Source organism: Brienomyrus brachyistius, chromosome 6 (genome assembly GCF_023856365.1).
Source record: "Brienomyrus brachyistius isolate T26 chromosome 6, BBRACH_0.4, whole genome shotgun sequence".
Taxonomy (NCBI): Eukaryota; Metazoa; Chordata; class Actinopteri; order Osteoglossiformes; family Mormyridae; genus Brienomyrus; species Brienomyrus brachyistius.
Window position 1 is genome coordinate 21,460,674 of NC_064538.1, and position 17,224 is coordinate 21,477,897.

Here is a 17,224-nt window from a genome sequence, read left to right on the forward strand (position 1 = left end):
AGATTCTAACAGGTCTGGATGCTGTTCAGCCAAATGGCTACTTTAGTATTAGTTTAAACACTAGATCTCGTGGCCATAAGTGGAAATTAGCGGGAGAACGTTTTAAAATGAATTTTGAAGTATTTCTTTACACAGGGTGTACTTAGAGTATGGAATAGTCTTCCTGCTAGTGTAGTACAAGCTAAAACCCTGGGTTCCTTTAAATCAGAGCTAGATAAGATTTTAACAGTTCTGAGCTATTAGTTAAGTTCTCCCCAAACGAGCTTGATGGGCCGAATGGCCTCCTCTTGTTTGAAAATTTCTTATCTTCTTATATTCTTATTAGTGTGTGAACATAGCAATGGTTTCTGCGGGGGGGTGGGGGTGCTCGGTGGAATTTTTCAAGGGCCCAGTCATGCCTTTCTGTGGCCCTATGTCCACCGCATTAGCCTGCCAGTGAAAGTAAAGTGTGTTCTTCAGTGAGAACACAGGTTCCAACATGTTCCATAAAGTGTGTTCTTGAGTGAAAACGCAGGTTCCAACATGTTCCATAAAGTGTGTTCTTCAGTGAAAACGCAGGTTCCAACATGTTCCATAAAGTGTGTTCTGCAGTGAAAGTGCAGGTTCCATCATGTTCTGTAAAGTGTGTTCTGCAGTGAGAATTCAAGTTCCATCATGTTCCATAAAAGTACATTCTGCATTGAGAACACAGGTTCCATCACATTCCATAAAGTGTGTTCTGCAGTGAAAACACAGGTTCCATCATGTTCCATAAAGTGTGTTCTGCAGTGAGAATGCAGGTTCCATTATGTTGCATAAAGTCTGTTCTGCAGTGAAAATGCAGGTTCCATCATGTTCTGTAAAGTGTGTTCTGCAGTGAGAATTCAAGTTCCATCATGTTCCATAAAAGTGCATTCTACATTGAGAACACAGGTTCCATCACATTCCATAAAGTGTGTTCTGCAGTGAAAACACAGGTTCCATCATGTTCCATAAAGTGTGTTCTGCAGTGAGAATGCAGGTTTGGACCCCATTGAGTTGCATAAGTTGTGTGGCGTGAGGACGCCCACTGAAAGTGAGTAGACTCATGTTCTACCAGGTGGACTCTCTTCACCTTTATTGCTTTACAGCATTGCCTGTCAGGGAGGTACCTGTGGGGCCTGGCAAAGCCGGCTGTTCTCAGGGGGAGGAAATCACGAGGGGCTGTCAGCGCCCTAGCCAGTGAAGCCAGTGAAGCCAGTGAAGAAAATAGGCAAACAACAATATGTCAGGCCCTAAGGTATTTAAATAAAACCCTTTTCAAAATGAAACATTTTTAATTAAAGAAAATAAAAACTTTGGAAAGGGTCCATTCATTTTAAGTTCATGTATTTTTTTGTGCATAGATCAGCAATAAATCCCCCAACATATTTTATTAACATGAGCGGATTAAATCAACAAATACTTGCCTGTAGCAGTTCCACCTGTACATCTAATTACCATCTTTAAGCCATATATTTCATATATATTTGTTTTTTGTACAAAGCTGTATTATAATCTGCATGATTATAATTTGTTTCTGTTCCATCATGTTTTCTGCAATGGACTGACTGGGCAGTTTGCCCCATTGCACTTTTTCCAAATGTCTTGTTTGCATACTAGTGCTGGGTAGTTATTGCTCTATGTTACTATTCTATGTTATGTTTTTGTCATTCACTTTTTTTTACTAATGTGACCAATTACACCAAAACAAATGCCTTGTACTCCAGTTGTACATGGCAAATAAAAATGATTCTGATTCTGGTTCTGATTCTAAGCCGGTGTCTGTAGCATCGCAGTGCAGCAATTGACCAGACCAGGAGTACAGAGCTGCCAGGCGCTATCAGAATTACCCCCCCCCGAGGAAGGTTGGGGGAGGGGAAGTGTGTTGTGGTGCTCCGTCTCCCCCCTCTATGTTTAAACAATGCTTGTCGGCTTGATCTGCGGGTCACACGCGTAAACGCAGAGACACACGCGCACACACACGCGCGCACACACACACGTGCGCACACACACACGCTCACACTCCCTTCACAGGCACAGGGAGGGGGCAGGAACTGCAAAGGCTTTCTAGAAGGGCCCATCTTCAGCTGCAAGCGAAGAGGCACTCCACACATGGAGAGTACCGGGAGCTGAGAGCTGGGGAGCAGCGCAGAAGGGAGATTCAGCCCCCCCCCCCCCCCCATGGACGACCCCCCCCCCCACCCCAACCCACCAAAGGGAATGGACTTCAGAAAAACAAACGCCTGCTAATGAGATGTGGGGTGGGGGCAGACATTAGCCAAGACTTGGAAGGTGGCGGGGGGGGGTGGGGGGGGTGTGCAAGAAGACTCATTTGCTGTGTTCAATTCTCAGCATGGATTTAATCTGATGCAATATTTTTGTTTCTGGAACACCTGAGGGCAGCAAGTGATTCGTTAAGCCCACACACAAAAACAAGCGTGTGTGTGTGTGTACACACACACACACACACACACACACACACATCAAGACAGGCTGACACATACACACTCGCTCTCCTGTGCACATGCTTGAGAAACAGCTCAGAAGATACAAGGAAGCAGCAGAAGGCAAGTCAAATGTGTCTCCTGTGTCGAGCTTTGTTCTGTACCGATAGACTGCTGGATGACTGGGATGCAGAAGGATGCAAGAGGGAGCATGAATCCCACCGGCCAGGAGCATGATGTGTTCTGTCAGAGGGCGGTGGCCCTGATTCTTGACCTTTGTCTTCAAAACAGCCCATTCCTGGACTCAGACACCTGTCAGGAATTTCTCTCTCTCCTAACCCACCAGAGCTCCAGCGCTGACGACCAAGGTAAAGCTCCTGCTAATGTCTATGTGTCGCTAGGTAGCATTCTGACCTATCGCCGAATGCGGCCGGATTTCAGAATGTGAATAGATCATGTTGTCATGACGCTACCCTTCCGATCTTTGCATCTGTCATCCACGAGAGCAGATAATCGAAATAATGTTAATGTTAGAGTTTCACGCATGCTTTTGCTGTAAATCTGCGTTCATTCGGATAGTAATGTCAGGAACATTACACTTACAACGGCCAACCAAAATATGCTCAGGAGTTGCACGAGGTTCTTGAGAACTCTTCTGCAATTCTGTTTGTCCTTTATATTACATTTACACGCTGCCAACTTCACGGAGGTCTCAGGTGGTTTTGAAAAGCAACACAAATCAATTTCATAAGGCTTTACAGTATAACCATAACAGGGGTTACAGTGTGTCCACTAAATAAACACAGTCTTAATATATATCTTTGAAGCATCTTTGACAGTGTCTCCGTTTCCTCTCCAAAGGAGTCTCTTTATGAATAACAATGTCCAAAGATGTTTAGGTGTCCTAAAATGTCACTGTGCAAAAACTTTGCAAGGAGATTTTGAAGGTCCTGGATATGGATGGATAAATTACAAAAGTTAACACTTTTAAATAAAAAAAACACTAGCATTTTTATTTAACCATCCTGCCATTTAAACCCTTGATGAAAGCTGACAACTTTCCTTGACCGAGTAGGTCAAGGAAAACTGCTGTTGTTTATGATGCATCGTTGTGTAGTTGCTAGCGTAGTTATCTCATACATCTCTGCATTGACTCTGCATGTCAGGACTTTGCATGTTCTACCTGTGTTGTTGTGGGGTTTCCTGTTAGTTCTCCACAGCCCAAAACATGCTAAGGTGAATGGGAGTTGCTACTCTGTCTGTAGATGTACACGTGAATGGTGTATGTGCCCTGCAATGGGGTGATACCCTTTACTAGATAGTTCCCTGCCTTGTGTCTGTTAATCGTGGTATAGACTTTGGACCCCTGTAGCCCTGCATATGACAAGTGGGTAAAGAGGATGGATATTTAATTGGTTAAAAAGCTCGATTTGAATAAAGTGATGGATACAGATTCATGAAAGATACTTGGTATTTGCTAATCTGGCGGACACACTGCCACTTCGACAGGACACTCTGTAGGTGCGATAACACTGACTTTGACGGGGCCCACTCTTTAATGAGATGTGAGCTGTCTGCCGAAGATCCATCCTGCATTCTGTGTCGGCCGTGCGCGCCTCGGCGACTTCTGACACGCAGGTGTCATGGCTCTGCGCAGCTAAATCCAGCGCGACAGCAGCCTCCGCACGACAGAAACGCCTTTCTGAAAAGCCGGGGTGGTGTGACTGAGTGATCAAAGCTCATTCCTCTGGGGTTAACTTTCAAAACATCTGTAAAAAACAGCACGTGTGTCAGAAAATGCTCCCCAAATCAATCACAAATCCTTTTTTTATATCTGGGACATTGACCTTTTCCTGAGCAACTTAAAACCGGTACAATTCGTCATCAATCCACTAATATAGTTACACTCAGATTAGAGCTATATAAAGATACTAAACAATACAATGCATTCAATAGTCCATCTGGCAGCAAAAAGTCACCTGAATATGGTACCAATTCAGTATCTTCTTAAATTATTCTACCGCCCCCCACCCCCGCCGCCCACCCCCACCCAGAAGCAATATGCACAACAAATTGGCTTATGAGCACAGGACAGTGGAAGCACGTTTGTATCTATAACAAATAAATACCGCAGCCTCTGACACTGATTACCTTCACATGCTCCTTGAATTAAGCTCATTTGCAATGTAGAAGAAACAGTCAGAATCGTCAGAAGAGAATAAACTCTAAACATACTTCTGCCAATTTAAAATTGAGTCCGAATGAGAGGGTTGGAATTAAACTTGAATAAGTGCATTGTCTGTAAGCTCTGGCTGCCTCTGCCTGTGTCTATTTGCCTCCCTTCATTAGCTCAGAATGTCTGTTAAGAGACAAACAACAATTGGTCTCCAGGCAGGAAAACATTCACAATAGCTATTTAGTATTTATAGTTTAGCTATTTCTTTTAATGTCATACCTTAGCGAGTTGTTTAATTGACCATGTCCTTGCAAAACACAAGTGAATTTCGGCAGTGCATTTATGGATGGGACGTACATATTGGCATTCAAGAATGTTTACATTGTAGTGTACCTCATCCGTATTTACCTTATAACTCTAAGAAATTGCTGTAGTATCATGCACAGTTTAAAATGTCTGGTAAAAATATCCATGCATTCACTTCCAAGATCAGGGTTGCAGGCAGTTAAAAATATATGATGTGAAAACAATGGTCAGCTTTACTACTCAGTAACAAAGCAAGCACATCTCATAAATCTGTTTGCATTATATGTTCTGACAGTCATCAGGACACGCAATGCATTCTTTTAGAATAAATTTGCCAGGGTTCCCTGAAATGTTCTCCGTATAAATGCAGGCAGGATAATCTGTCTATGCTTCTAGAAGAATTGGTTACGGAGCATGGAGAAAGTCACGTGTTTAGGTACAAAATTCTGTGTCGCTGTGCTTTACCATCACAAGAGAAATGGAAACAAAGTTTCCCGTGCCAATTGGCTCTGCGGGTAACCCATTAGGACATGAAATGTCACTGTGTGTTATAAAGTCATTGACGTGAATCTTCTGTGCCAGTGGAGGGCTAAACAGAAGCTGTTTTCTATTACTGGGAAAGGCTTACTGAAAAAGGGATCGACTTTTTCAGGTCATAAAGTGCCCGGGATTGTAATAAATGTCAAACCTTCCTGAATGTAGGACTGTCAGATAAAAAAGAAATGTATGTGCAAGTTCACGTTATTATTGGACACATTGAAATAGTCCCCTGCGTCGAACTGAAACACTCTGTCGCTTAAAATTTCTGTTAGACTTACATCAGATAAAAATCTGTCGATTAGTAAAATCAGTATAGTAACCTCCTTTTTATTCCTGGCACTTTCCGGGAACGTTTTAATAGCAGTACAAGCTCTCATTTTGTGAACTTTAAAAGCTGGGGAACGAGAACATCCACCACAACAGGGATTGCTGATCCCCCCAGTGTGTGAGCAGGCACCCCATCTTCAGGAGTGCGTAACACTAAGAAGTAGCTTCCTCGCGTTTTTTTTAAGGCTGCATAATTGCACAGTGAAGATGGCATTCATCTTTAAGCAGGAGGCCTGTTTATTTCGCGGCATATGGCCACCGGGCTGAGGGAGGTAATTTATGTTTGGGTCGTGCTGATTGTATTTCAATTAAAGGCAGAGCTGTGAGACTGGAGACGAGGACGCCTGCTGGTGGTGGAGGGAAGCAGCGGCTGTTGGATTGCCACCCCGCGCGGCCCCCGCGATTTTGCCAATCAGAACTCATCAGTCGCACGTTTAGTGGGAGCGGCCTGGCCCCCGTAATTAACACGCTGCAGGTAATGCGAGCAATTATTCAAAACGATCACCTGAGAAAAACACAACAAGGACGGCCTGCTTCCCCCTCGTACTGTAGGCATCGGCCTGAAAAGAAAGGCAGCGGAAAGAAGAGAGCGTTTTTTTTTTTAACCCCTTTCATGTTTCATCTGCCTCCATCTCTTGTTGGCTTTTATTAAGCCCGACATCTCGCTGAGAGAGGACATTAGCATCACTGGATCATTCATTAGGCTGTCCGCTGCTTTCCATGCCCCCTCGGACATTAGCCTGGACAGACACAAACCTGAATCAGTTGACTGGAGGCAGCAAAACAAAACGAAAAAAAAATGACAAAAACACACAACTCTATGCAAAGAGCTCTTAAAATTAATAGTTACTCTGTGCCTTACTTGTAAGGTCAAGCTCTTAGCCTATGCAGTTACATTGAACATTAAATGATCTGTGATACTTGTACTTAATTATATAGCAGCTTTAGAGTTATATTAATGTGATTGCTGCACACCTGTCATTATTATTATTACTAATAATTATATATATATTTTAATTACTATTTAGAAAATAGTATTTAGCATAGAATTTTGGCACCTATCTCCTACAGTTTTTCACTTACAATCTCCATTCCATTTTTCTTTTTGATGTTGTACCCACATCCCTCGTTTTCAACCTTCTTTCAAGCAGTATTTCTTCGACATGAAATCCCCAAACTTGCTGCACACATCCTTAATCCCTTTTTGTCATCCCTCTATTTCACTCCCATTGACTTTAATTCATTTTTTCTCCTCCTACAGTTTCTCCACATAGAAACTCTGTTCCACTTCTCAAATGCCTTGGTTGAATACTTTTGAGCTTTTATGGAGACAGCAATGTCATATTTTCTTTAGGAGATGCCCTTTCTAGTTACATTATGTACATGCACTGTGTGTGATGGGGCGTGGCCATCTTGGAGGGAATGAGGGGCCAATCCAAGACCAATCCGGTGACCAGGAATACTGTGCTACTTTCCTTACTGGCAGTAAACCTGCCTGAATTTTCTTCCTCACTCTGAAATAAGTTTGGTCTTCATTTTTGTGCTACTGTTTTGGTTAACCGCATTTCAGCCCCATAACCCCAAACATCGAAGCACCAAGACATCTGATTGGTTAGTCCCACCTCCTCTAGTTGCTTGGACTCACCTCCTCTACAATCTAATTGGTTATCTCTGTGAACCAATCATTTTTCATTCTGCCCTCAGAACATTTTTGTGTAAATGAAACTCCTATAAGTGTAAATATGCCCTGTGACGGACTGGCATCGCATTCAGGGTGTCCCCGCAGCCTTGTGGGCCTTGCTGTCTAGGATAGGCTCCAGGTGACAATGACCAGTTTCAGTGTTTGGAAGAAAGATAAATGAGTAAACAGGAATAGTACAGTATAATAATGCAGCCTCTTGGTGCCTTTATCACACATTCAAGGCAATGGGCCAAATTACGGAGTACTGCGCTTGGCTCAGCTGAAAGGGCCGGAGGCTTAAAGGGGGCTGCCAATTCTTGACTGAACCGCGGCGGAGTCAGGAGGCTCCACGCCAGGGAATCATGCTCACACGCGCACGGACAAAAAGATCAGGGCCCTGCTGGTTGCCAGCTCATCATCAACATCACCAGCCATTCCCGGCTAGGCCTCAGCCTGCGTAAAGGTCAGGCTCATGTAGCCCGTGGGGCATCCGGTTACAGTACACTTCCTCTTATTCCAGCCCCACTTGAGGTTGGGTCTGACAGATCGGGTGGTGGGGAGAGGGATAATGGGAAGGGCCCCTCCAGGTAACTAATAAGCAACGTGAATGAATCGGTGATCACCAAAGAGCCTGTGGGGGCAACTGAAGCCCGAGGGCCCGAACTGGCTATGCCCTTTGTGCCTCTTAATTGCTATTTTTGGTAGGCACAGCATTTCGGGGGAAGATCAGAGCACACAGATTGCCAAGAAAGTAAGGGCCCATTTCCCGTAACTGCATGGCCCCTGCTGCAATATGCTCTCATGAATAAATAACAGCGGCGGCATGCTAGGCCAGCACAGACAAATGGCACAGGATACTCGGCCTGTATCCACCATTGTGGGTGGCAAGCACACGCCCCAGCTTCCTGCTCTGAGGATCAGAGGGGTGCGGAACCTCGCCGAGCTGGGAGGTGAATAATTTAGGCGGCCTGCCCCGGCACATGAAGGGCACCACGCTAAGCTCACCGGAGGATGAGTGTGGTGGGGGGGGAGCAAATAGTGGGGGCTTAAGGGGATCAGGAGCTGCCACGCAGGTGTGCAGGACCATGCAGCGGCGGGTATCCGCAGGTCGGGATGGGAACAGATGCGATGGAACACCGTAGGGGGGGGGGGGGGGTGCAGCTTCCTTTAAAAGTCTCGGTTATAGCAACTCAGAATACAGGATCAATGGCAACCGTAGGCTAAATAAAAAAGCCCTTGAGGGGCATTTACACTGCTGCACAACATTCTATATAAATTGATAGGCGTATGCTACTGGTTTAAGTTGAAACAAACGCCTCTTACTGATCATGCATAAATTGCGTCCTATTTACAGTAGAGTGTAGATATTTTGGATGACATTTGTTTAGCTGATGATTTTGTCCAAAGTGACAAGGGTCAGACAGTCCCTGGAGCAACTGAGCTCAAGGGCTCAATGGTGACATCACTCTGCCAATCACGGGATTTGAACCAACACCCATGTGATCTAACCTACAGAGTCACGCACTACAATTTGATTTCCAAGCCAAACTTTCCCTCTTTTTGCTGCATCGAGAGCTTATTAAGTTTCGGCCCTCTGGCACCAGCTGATATCACATTGGGGGGGGATATGGTATGCTTATGTGGCAGGTGGGTGCTGTTGTGTTTGAGATGCGAGCTGGAGAGTTATGTGAGATTCTTGAACATGGGTTATAATAACGGCATAGTTCGGGACGGCTTAGATCTAGTGTTTAATATTCCAAGCTCTGAAATGATGAATGGCGTACATGGCCTGTAGGTCTGATACCTCTGTTACATTTGTGTCCACCTTTGGCCATGTCTCTTAGATTTTGAAAAACAGTCAAGTCTTCCATGATCTGCTACGGCTTTGCTACAAAAGAGCTCCGAATTTGAGAGATCACCTTGTATACTTATCTCCCTACCCCTGTACGTTACCTGTCCATCAGGATGCCGGAGGCCAACTTTAAATGTTTTAATTGTGTCTTTTATGCACTCCCATATGAACAAATTGTTTAAGGTAAGAGGGAGAATCACATGTTTATCCATATTTGTGGTACGTTTGTTGTCATGCTCAGGCGGGTCTTATGTCGGATATACTAAACGTCACTTTAAAACCAGAATATGTGAGCACAAATGTGGCATTCGCAATAGGAATGAATGGTCTCTGGTGGCCCGACATTATAATACAGCAGGTCTTGACTGTAATTGTAATGATTTATGGGTCTAGAGCAAGGGTTGGCAATCTTATCCACAAAGGGCCGGTGTATATGCGGCTTTTCGCTGCAACTCCCTAATTAGATCACTAATTAGAGGACTGATTGGATGAAGAGTGCTCACACCAGGGTTTGAACAGCTCACCTACAGGTTATCCCAAAAACCTGCATACACACCGGCCCTTTGCGGATAAGATTGGACACCCCTGGTCTAGAGACCATCAATCAGTGCCCTAGAGGAGGGCATTTGAGAAGACCACCTTCTTAGAAGAGAAGCCTGGCATATTTTCACTTAAAATACATTGGCATCAAACGACATCAATGACAACTTCTCTTTACCCTGTTTTTCATGATGTTTTGTCTGTTTTACATAGTACCATTGCTTCATTATACCTTTCACATCATCTACTGTTACATCATGTTTTTGGGGTGTGGTCTGGTGATGTCCTGGTGATGTTCATTACACCTCTTGTGTCATCATCGGCTGTTTCGCAGGAATGCATCTATTTAAATGGGGATTGTACGTGGTCTGTAGCAAACTGAGGAAGGCAACATGCTGAAATGCGTCTGTGTAGTGTGCAGGCTTCCAATAAAACCATGTTGAAGCAAAGTGCGACCTCTTTTTGCATACTACTGTAGGTGGGTGTTGTTGGGCATCAGCCCGTATGAAGTCTGACTTTACCACCTTAGGAATTTCACCCGAGGAAATATTTACCAAATCAGTGCCCAAAAGTAGTTCAGGTTCTTTATACTACAAAGTAGGAGATGTGGCTGCAGCTACTATTTATTTTATTAAAAATGACCAAACAGAAAAATACAGAATGACCAAAAACACAACTAATAAAAACCATCAAATGCAATCCACACTCCATCCAGAAGGGGCAAGGATAATATCCAGAGCTGAGACTGGAATGGCTGGTATAAGGGAGGTCTCCCATGCAAAAAAAAACAAAGCAGAAGCAGTGATGTACAGATGAAACCCGCACAAAGAAAAGCAGATATCACCACCTGAATGCACCATCGACTGCGGGCTCTCGGCTACTGAGAAAGACAACAGGGGGTAATGCACATGCAATTAGTGGGGTCACAAACTCTAACAAAGCGAACATCCCACTGCAGTTGACCACATGCTAAAATCAATAACCACTGGTAATCAACAGCTATGGAAGAAAAGGGCCTCCTGCTAGTTGGGTAAATCTAACCCCTTCTTGCATCGTCACCCCAACAATGAAAAAAACAAATTGAAGGTACCACAGCTGACTCCAGGGCCTAAAAAGAGCAGTGAATGCACCAGACACAGGATTCAGAGAGCTAGCAGTCCCTTGTGCCAATTTTCCCACAGGCCTTGAGAGATGGTGGACATTGGAATACTGGCCAGCAGTTGACCGTGTTGTCCTTCATGTCAGGGTAATTGGTTGAAGGGGCATCAAAAGACACTGTTGGTTGGCCTGTCCTCACCACATGAGGGACCACTGAAGATCGGGCACCATGGGAACCAAATCAGATTGTTAAGACAGCAACTGAAGGGTGGTTTGGGTCATTGTCACTGGTCTGACAGATGGCAAGGTAGGAGTTACTGGAGGACCTTCATGCCTCTGGACCAACAGGTCACCATTACATTTTGACTTGCCCTCCCAAGTTGGCATCCCAGAGAGTGGACTGCTGGTGGAGAAATCACCTTCAACAGGGTATGATGCCTGGCCTTAGTCTGCTTATCTAAGTACAGTGGTATATACCAATCCACCATCCTTGGGTACCTTTAAGATTCATTATACCACAGAGTACCACAGGTCTTGGATTTCATGCCTCCTTTTACTGAAGTCTTACAGAAAGACCAACTGACCCTCCCTCAGTGGTACATCTTGAATTTTTTCTTTCAGCACTCTGCAGCGGTCTGAAACAGCTCTCTGTCCCCTTCAAAAGCCATCTCGCTGGATCTGTGGAGAGATCCATTTCAGATCACATGGCCAAAATACCATACCTCCTGCTGAAAAGCACACATATCCAAAGCCCCACCTTCAGACCCTCCCATTGAAGACAACTCAGTACCGCATCCAACCTCTGCACACGCTGCTCCACTATGGAAGAAAAAACACACAATATCATCGATGTAGAGAAGCAATGATTGGCATTGCTAGTCACCAAATATCCATTGCATTAATCTCTGGAAGGTGATGGGGTCATTACACAGCCCGAAAGGTATCTGATTCCACTCAAACAACCCAGCTGGAGTGCAAAATGCAGTCTTCAGTATGTCAGACCACTAGGAATAAAGCACACCTTCCCACCCCGAACTTTTACCTTACCAGGAGTACCAGATCTCCTGCTCACCTCTTCTTAATAAGTGGTTGAAGGACAGATGGATGATTCCTAAAGATCGTCAGTTCCATTTACTTACCATAGTTGATCAGCTTTGTTAGTTTATTGTTTTAAAGTCTGATTCCTTTCAATCTGTGAGTTTGGTGTCTCACAGAGGATTCTTGCAGACCAAGGAAAAGTATATAGGTATATAAGTCATAGGGTCATTGATCAATATGTTCTACTGCAGAGTTTATGCTTTTATCAGCTGAAAAACTGGAGTATTTCATAAAAACATAAAACTAGCAGTGTAACAGTATTGATACTGCTGGACCACGTAAAAAAGTAAAAATGAGTTATAGAATACCTCATTTATTATTTAAAATTGAAGGTGATGTCTTTAAAAGATTAACAGTAACTGCAACAGGTCTCTATGGTAAAGTGCAGGGGTTTTGGTTGTTCGTTTCATTGGTTGTCCAGCTTATTTTAAAAATGAAAGTAATTTTTGCTTGCTGTGATTCACAAACATGTATGGGCATCATTATAGATGCGGGATGTAAACTGCATACTGCATATGTCATGCAAAGGAGGCTCTATATTTATTGACATTCTGTCAGGGTGAGCAGACTCTTGGATAGCTGAGAATATATAGCCGTGTTAAAGGCTATCGCCTCCATTTCTGGGAATCAAATGTATTCTGCTTTTGAAGAGGACCATTAAGAGCCGTCCGCCTAAGGGCATGACGCCCAAAAATAGGAGGAGGCACTGAGAATATGGGTGGGGAAATTGAATAAAAAGCCACGGCTTAATCCTGGGAGTCGAGAAGATGAGCCGTGACCCCATAACCCAAGGCGAGCAATTGCGTGGAGACCGGCGAGGCATCTTCTGCTGACGCTGTCGCCGAAAGCTGCCAAGCAGCTGAGATAAGCCCCAAGTTTATGATTCTCTCCCAGAACCTGACTCCTCAGTATCCGAAATGATGCGTGAAAATACTGGTGACGTCGCTGTGGCTGCTGAACTTCACTCCCAAGCTGGAGAACCATTTTATAATAGCATTTTGACAAATGGCTCTTGGTGTGTCTGATAATATCCAAGAAAGCTTGTCAATATGGCAAAGTAAGCCTTTGGCTGGAAGGCTTAAATACATATAACTACCCCCAAATTCTACTCAATGCATATTCTGCTAGTAAGAAACCATTTTCGCAATTGAGATTCAGTAAGTACTTTAAAGTGAGGCATCAGTTTGTTAAAGAGGCTCGGACGAACAGTGTAAAGTACAGCTCCCACCTCCTGCAACTTTAACTGTAAGGATCTATGTTGAGCCAGCACTGCAACCTAATCCAGTGGAAGCGATGCCAGCAGCCACTTTTCAGGCGAAGGAGCAGTTTGTCAAGCGACTGAACAGCATCTTGAGTTCAAAGGAAAAAGTGCAGTTTGGATTAAGGTGTCTTAGATGTTCTTACTCAATATCATGATCCAGCATCGCGATGGTGGCATATACAGAACCAGTCAAAAGGGTGGATACGGCAAGCCTCCTACAAAGGAGAGTGACAGTGTCACATCATATGACCTGCCCACCTGACCAAAACACAGTAGAAATTGTTTTGGAGGAGTTTGACCAGAGAGTGAAGGAAAAGCGGCCAATGAGAGATCAGCATATATGTGGGGCCTCCGTCCAGACAGCTGGAAAAGCATCCCTTAAGGCCACCTCATGAAACTGGCATAGAGGAGCCAGTAGGGTCAGGCAGTCTCTGCAGCAACTAGGGTTAATGGTCTTGCTCAAGGGCCCAATATTGGGGTCGCTCCTATCCCACAGAGATCCCCCCACCACCAACCAACAATTGTTTTTTTTTTGTTTTATACTTTTTTGGTCAAGGATAAATTCCATATATGTTATTTTATAGTTTTGATGTCTTCATAATTATTCTAAAATAATGTAGAGAGTCGTATAAAATAAACCTTTCTATGGGTACGTGTGTCCAGACATTTGACTGATCCTGTAGCTAGATTCTCAAAACCCTTTATTAAAAATGTTTTCTATACTTGGCCCTCATGGCATATGATTTCCTGCCCATTTACCATCTCTTAAGGTATGGCAGAGAAATCACAGACGACATTTGAAGTAGGTCAAACTCTTTCTTGAGAGGCTCAATTTTTTATGAAATCAAAATCATCAAACTTCAAGGTTCAAAAGCTGAAAACGAGAAGCCGATTCCTTGATATAAGTGATAGAATTATATGAGCAAATTTTTTATTATAGAGCAGGAAAGCTCTGAATAAGTATATATAGCAAGAAACAGACTGTCATTCCAAGTTTGATACATGATATATATGAAATAAATGCATAACATTCAGATACACATCTTCAGTATCTATAGCTCCAAACTGAGGTGAGCATGAATAATTTTGTAATGCTAATCAATACATTTTTGACCTTTCAGCTTTTAAAAAATCCTTTGCATTGCAGATATTCTAACACCTTAGCATCTCAAAGTTATAAGGATAAAGATTCTTCAGAACACTGTAAAGTTGTAGTTACACAAACATCCAAACATTCTATGAGGAGCCAAACATCCTATGAAGAGCCTTCTAAGAATGTTCAAAGTGTATCTGCAACAGTTTGTTGAATTGCTCATTCATTAAACATTTTTCATAGAGACTTTCCATCTCTTGGATATTTATCAAAATTGGCAGAATACTTCCTGCACTATACATTATTTACCTTCCTTCTTGTACCTAAAAAGCAAATTAAACAAAATACGGCCCTTCCATGTCAAAGTGAAATTGTGCCTTAAGGATGCATATTTATCAGTGTAACATAGTGGCATTACTGATGTAAAGGGTAAAAAAGTGCATTTAAGTTATTACAAGTGTATCCTCAAGACCGACATTAAAAATACAATTTGTGGATCGTAGGTTTTTTAACCTTCGAATGACGGCCGGAGGAACAGAGGTGTGTCACTTAAAATGGCAGCATCCATGGTCGAATCATTCAAAGAACTGCTTTCGCTGGGTTTCCCAGAAGAGGTGTTCGACCTGTTTGAGGCATGAGCTGTTCCAGGCACTTTCCCGCTGCAAAGCACGGATCTGCTCCAGGGCACAGAGTAATCGCAGCACAGCAGTAGCTGGATAAAGCATGTGTTCCCACATTCTGCCCTAGGCAAACCATCCGTAGAGGCTTACATGTGAACTTGACGCACATTTAGGGAAATAATTTTCAAATGGGTTTGCCTGAGAAAGTTGATTAAGAGTGAAAATTAGCTGAGGAAATTAAAAAATAATTGGCACCGCAGCAAAATGGGCACATCAATCAAAGAACTGGTGCTGAGTTAAGATTAGCTTTGAGGCAGTAATATGTCCATCCATCCATCCATACATCCATCCATCCATACATCCATCCATCTTCTAACCACTTATCCCAGTCAGGGTTGCCTGCAGCCTAACACAGGCAGCATTAGGCACAAGGTTGAGGTACACCCTGTATATAATGCCACCACATGGCACATACACACTCTGCAGGCAATTTAGACAGATTGGTTAGCCTAACTGCATGTCTTTGTACTACTGGAGGAAATTGGAGTACCAGGAAGAAACCCGCATAAAACAGCATGAACACACAATCTCCACAAAAGGGTATTCAGACCTCCAAGTCTGCTACGCTTTGAACCAAAGTTTCGGCAGTTAGAAGTCAAATTCTGCTTCTGAACCACGTTTCGAACTTCAAAACCCATCGCCATCTTGCTCGGCCCTGCAAGACTTTGAAAAAGGTGAGAGAGAACTGTTTCCTTTTGAGTTTTGAGGACCGGTGCAGTTTTCTATTAAGCAAGGTCAATGTCTTCATATAACCGTTGACGTAAGTGAAAATGACGAATGCTGTCTGCAATCCAGTGGTGACCCAGGGCAATGTTGTTTTGTATTAGAACACATCCCGGCATCCACCCCTTAATAGCGCCTTTAGAAAAGCCAGCTGTGATTTCTGTCAGGACTACAGCAGTTTCCAAGTCACTTCAAATAACAGGGACTCAAGCATGAGGCATTTATTATGTCCACTTAGATTTTAGCATGTCTCGCCTATTTAAACCGTTGATTCTCTGCGCATGTAGGACAGTAAGTACTGTTCGTTCAAGAGCCGCATTTATCTGGACGTGCTTCAAACATCCTCCAGTGTACGAGAACTAACCAGAGGACAAGAAAAGTATGTCCTTCCCTGAAATCCACTTGTCTGTCGCTGGCTGGTGTGCTGGAGGGATGTTTGTTTAGAGAATTCCTCTAAAATACAGGGAAAAAGGTGAGATTTTGGCAGCGGAATATGTGCGGCTCCCCAATGCCTTTGGAATAACATGTGAGCGAGGCTATCCCAAGGCAATTCAGCTGTTTGTTGGTTCCGCCTTCCCAGTAACCATACTGCTTGAGCTATATTTGACATTGTAGGGGATTCGAAGAATTTCAAATAGCTTTTTACTCAACATCACCTTTGAATAATGACGGCTTAGATTCCGATTCGGGTTCCATGGTCTTGCCTATATGAAGGGTGCCCAATTTGATCCCAAGGTGCCTTCCCACGTTTCTCTTCTAGTATCCCTCCATAAAGATAAATGCAGCCATATTTTATTCCTGGGATGACCGTGAGACACCGTCGTATGAATTATTTGAGAAGACCAGGTTTACAAGCTGAACACGGCTGAGAGATGCGACCCGCGCAGGCACCTGACAGGGGGATCGGCACACTGATTTTAACGTGGATTCTGGGCACGTATTCCTGTAAATCCGAGGGCCATTGGCATGCTGGAGTTGATCTGTCAAGAGCCGTGGGTGTTAAACGCCCTAACGGTAGAAAGTTCATCCGCTGGTAAAATAAATCAGCAGTGTGAGGATTCCTCAAAAAAGAGACCTGAAGGAAATCAAAGTCCATTTAAGGAAAAAAATACAAGCCTTGGGGAGTCCATGCCAACCATTTGTTTGTGTTTTCAAGCTGCCTGGGACTTTGCCTGCTCCACACTGAGAAAACGATGATTCTCATTGGCTGCTAAATCCAGTTAGGGTGGTGGATAAGGACAATTAGCCCCTGTGGCAGCTTTGCGGGACGGAGGTCTATCACATAAGCAGGACGGAGGCGCAGGGCAACAGATTTCAAACTAAGGAAACAGAATTACAGGGGGAAAAAAAAATGTACAAGCACAAAACGGAGTTACTGCGCCTTTAAGGATCAAACGAAAAGCGC

General features: G+C 43.7%; 1 protein-coding gene across 2 annotated transcripts in view; it reads left to right on the top strand.

Annotated features, from left to right (window-relative positions):
- Window positions 1–2,513: 2,513 nt before the first annotated feature.
- syt6a (synaptotagmin VIa) overlaps window positions 2,514–17,224 on the top strand; it is a 50,194-nt gene continuing 35,483 nt past the window's right edge. The window contains exon 1 of one of the 2 annotated variants that reach the window (XM_049016254.1): window positions 2,514–2,812. In XM_049016254.1, coding sequence (XP_048872211.1) covers window positions 2,623–2,812 — 190 coding nt within the window. In that variant the 5' untranslated portion in view covers window positions 2,514–2,622. The remainder of the gene's footprint in view (window positions 2,813–17,224) is intronic. The other variant, XM_049016253.1, reaches the window with a different exon arrangement.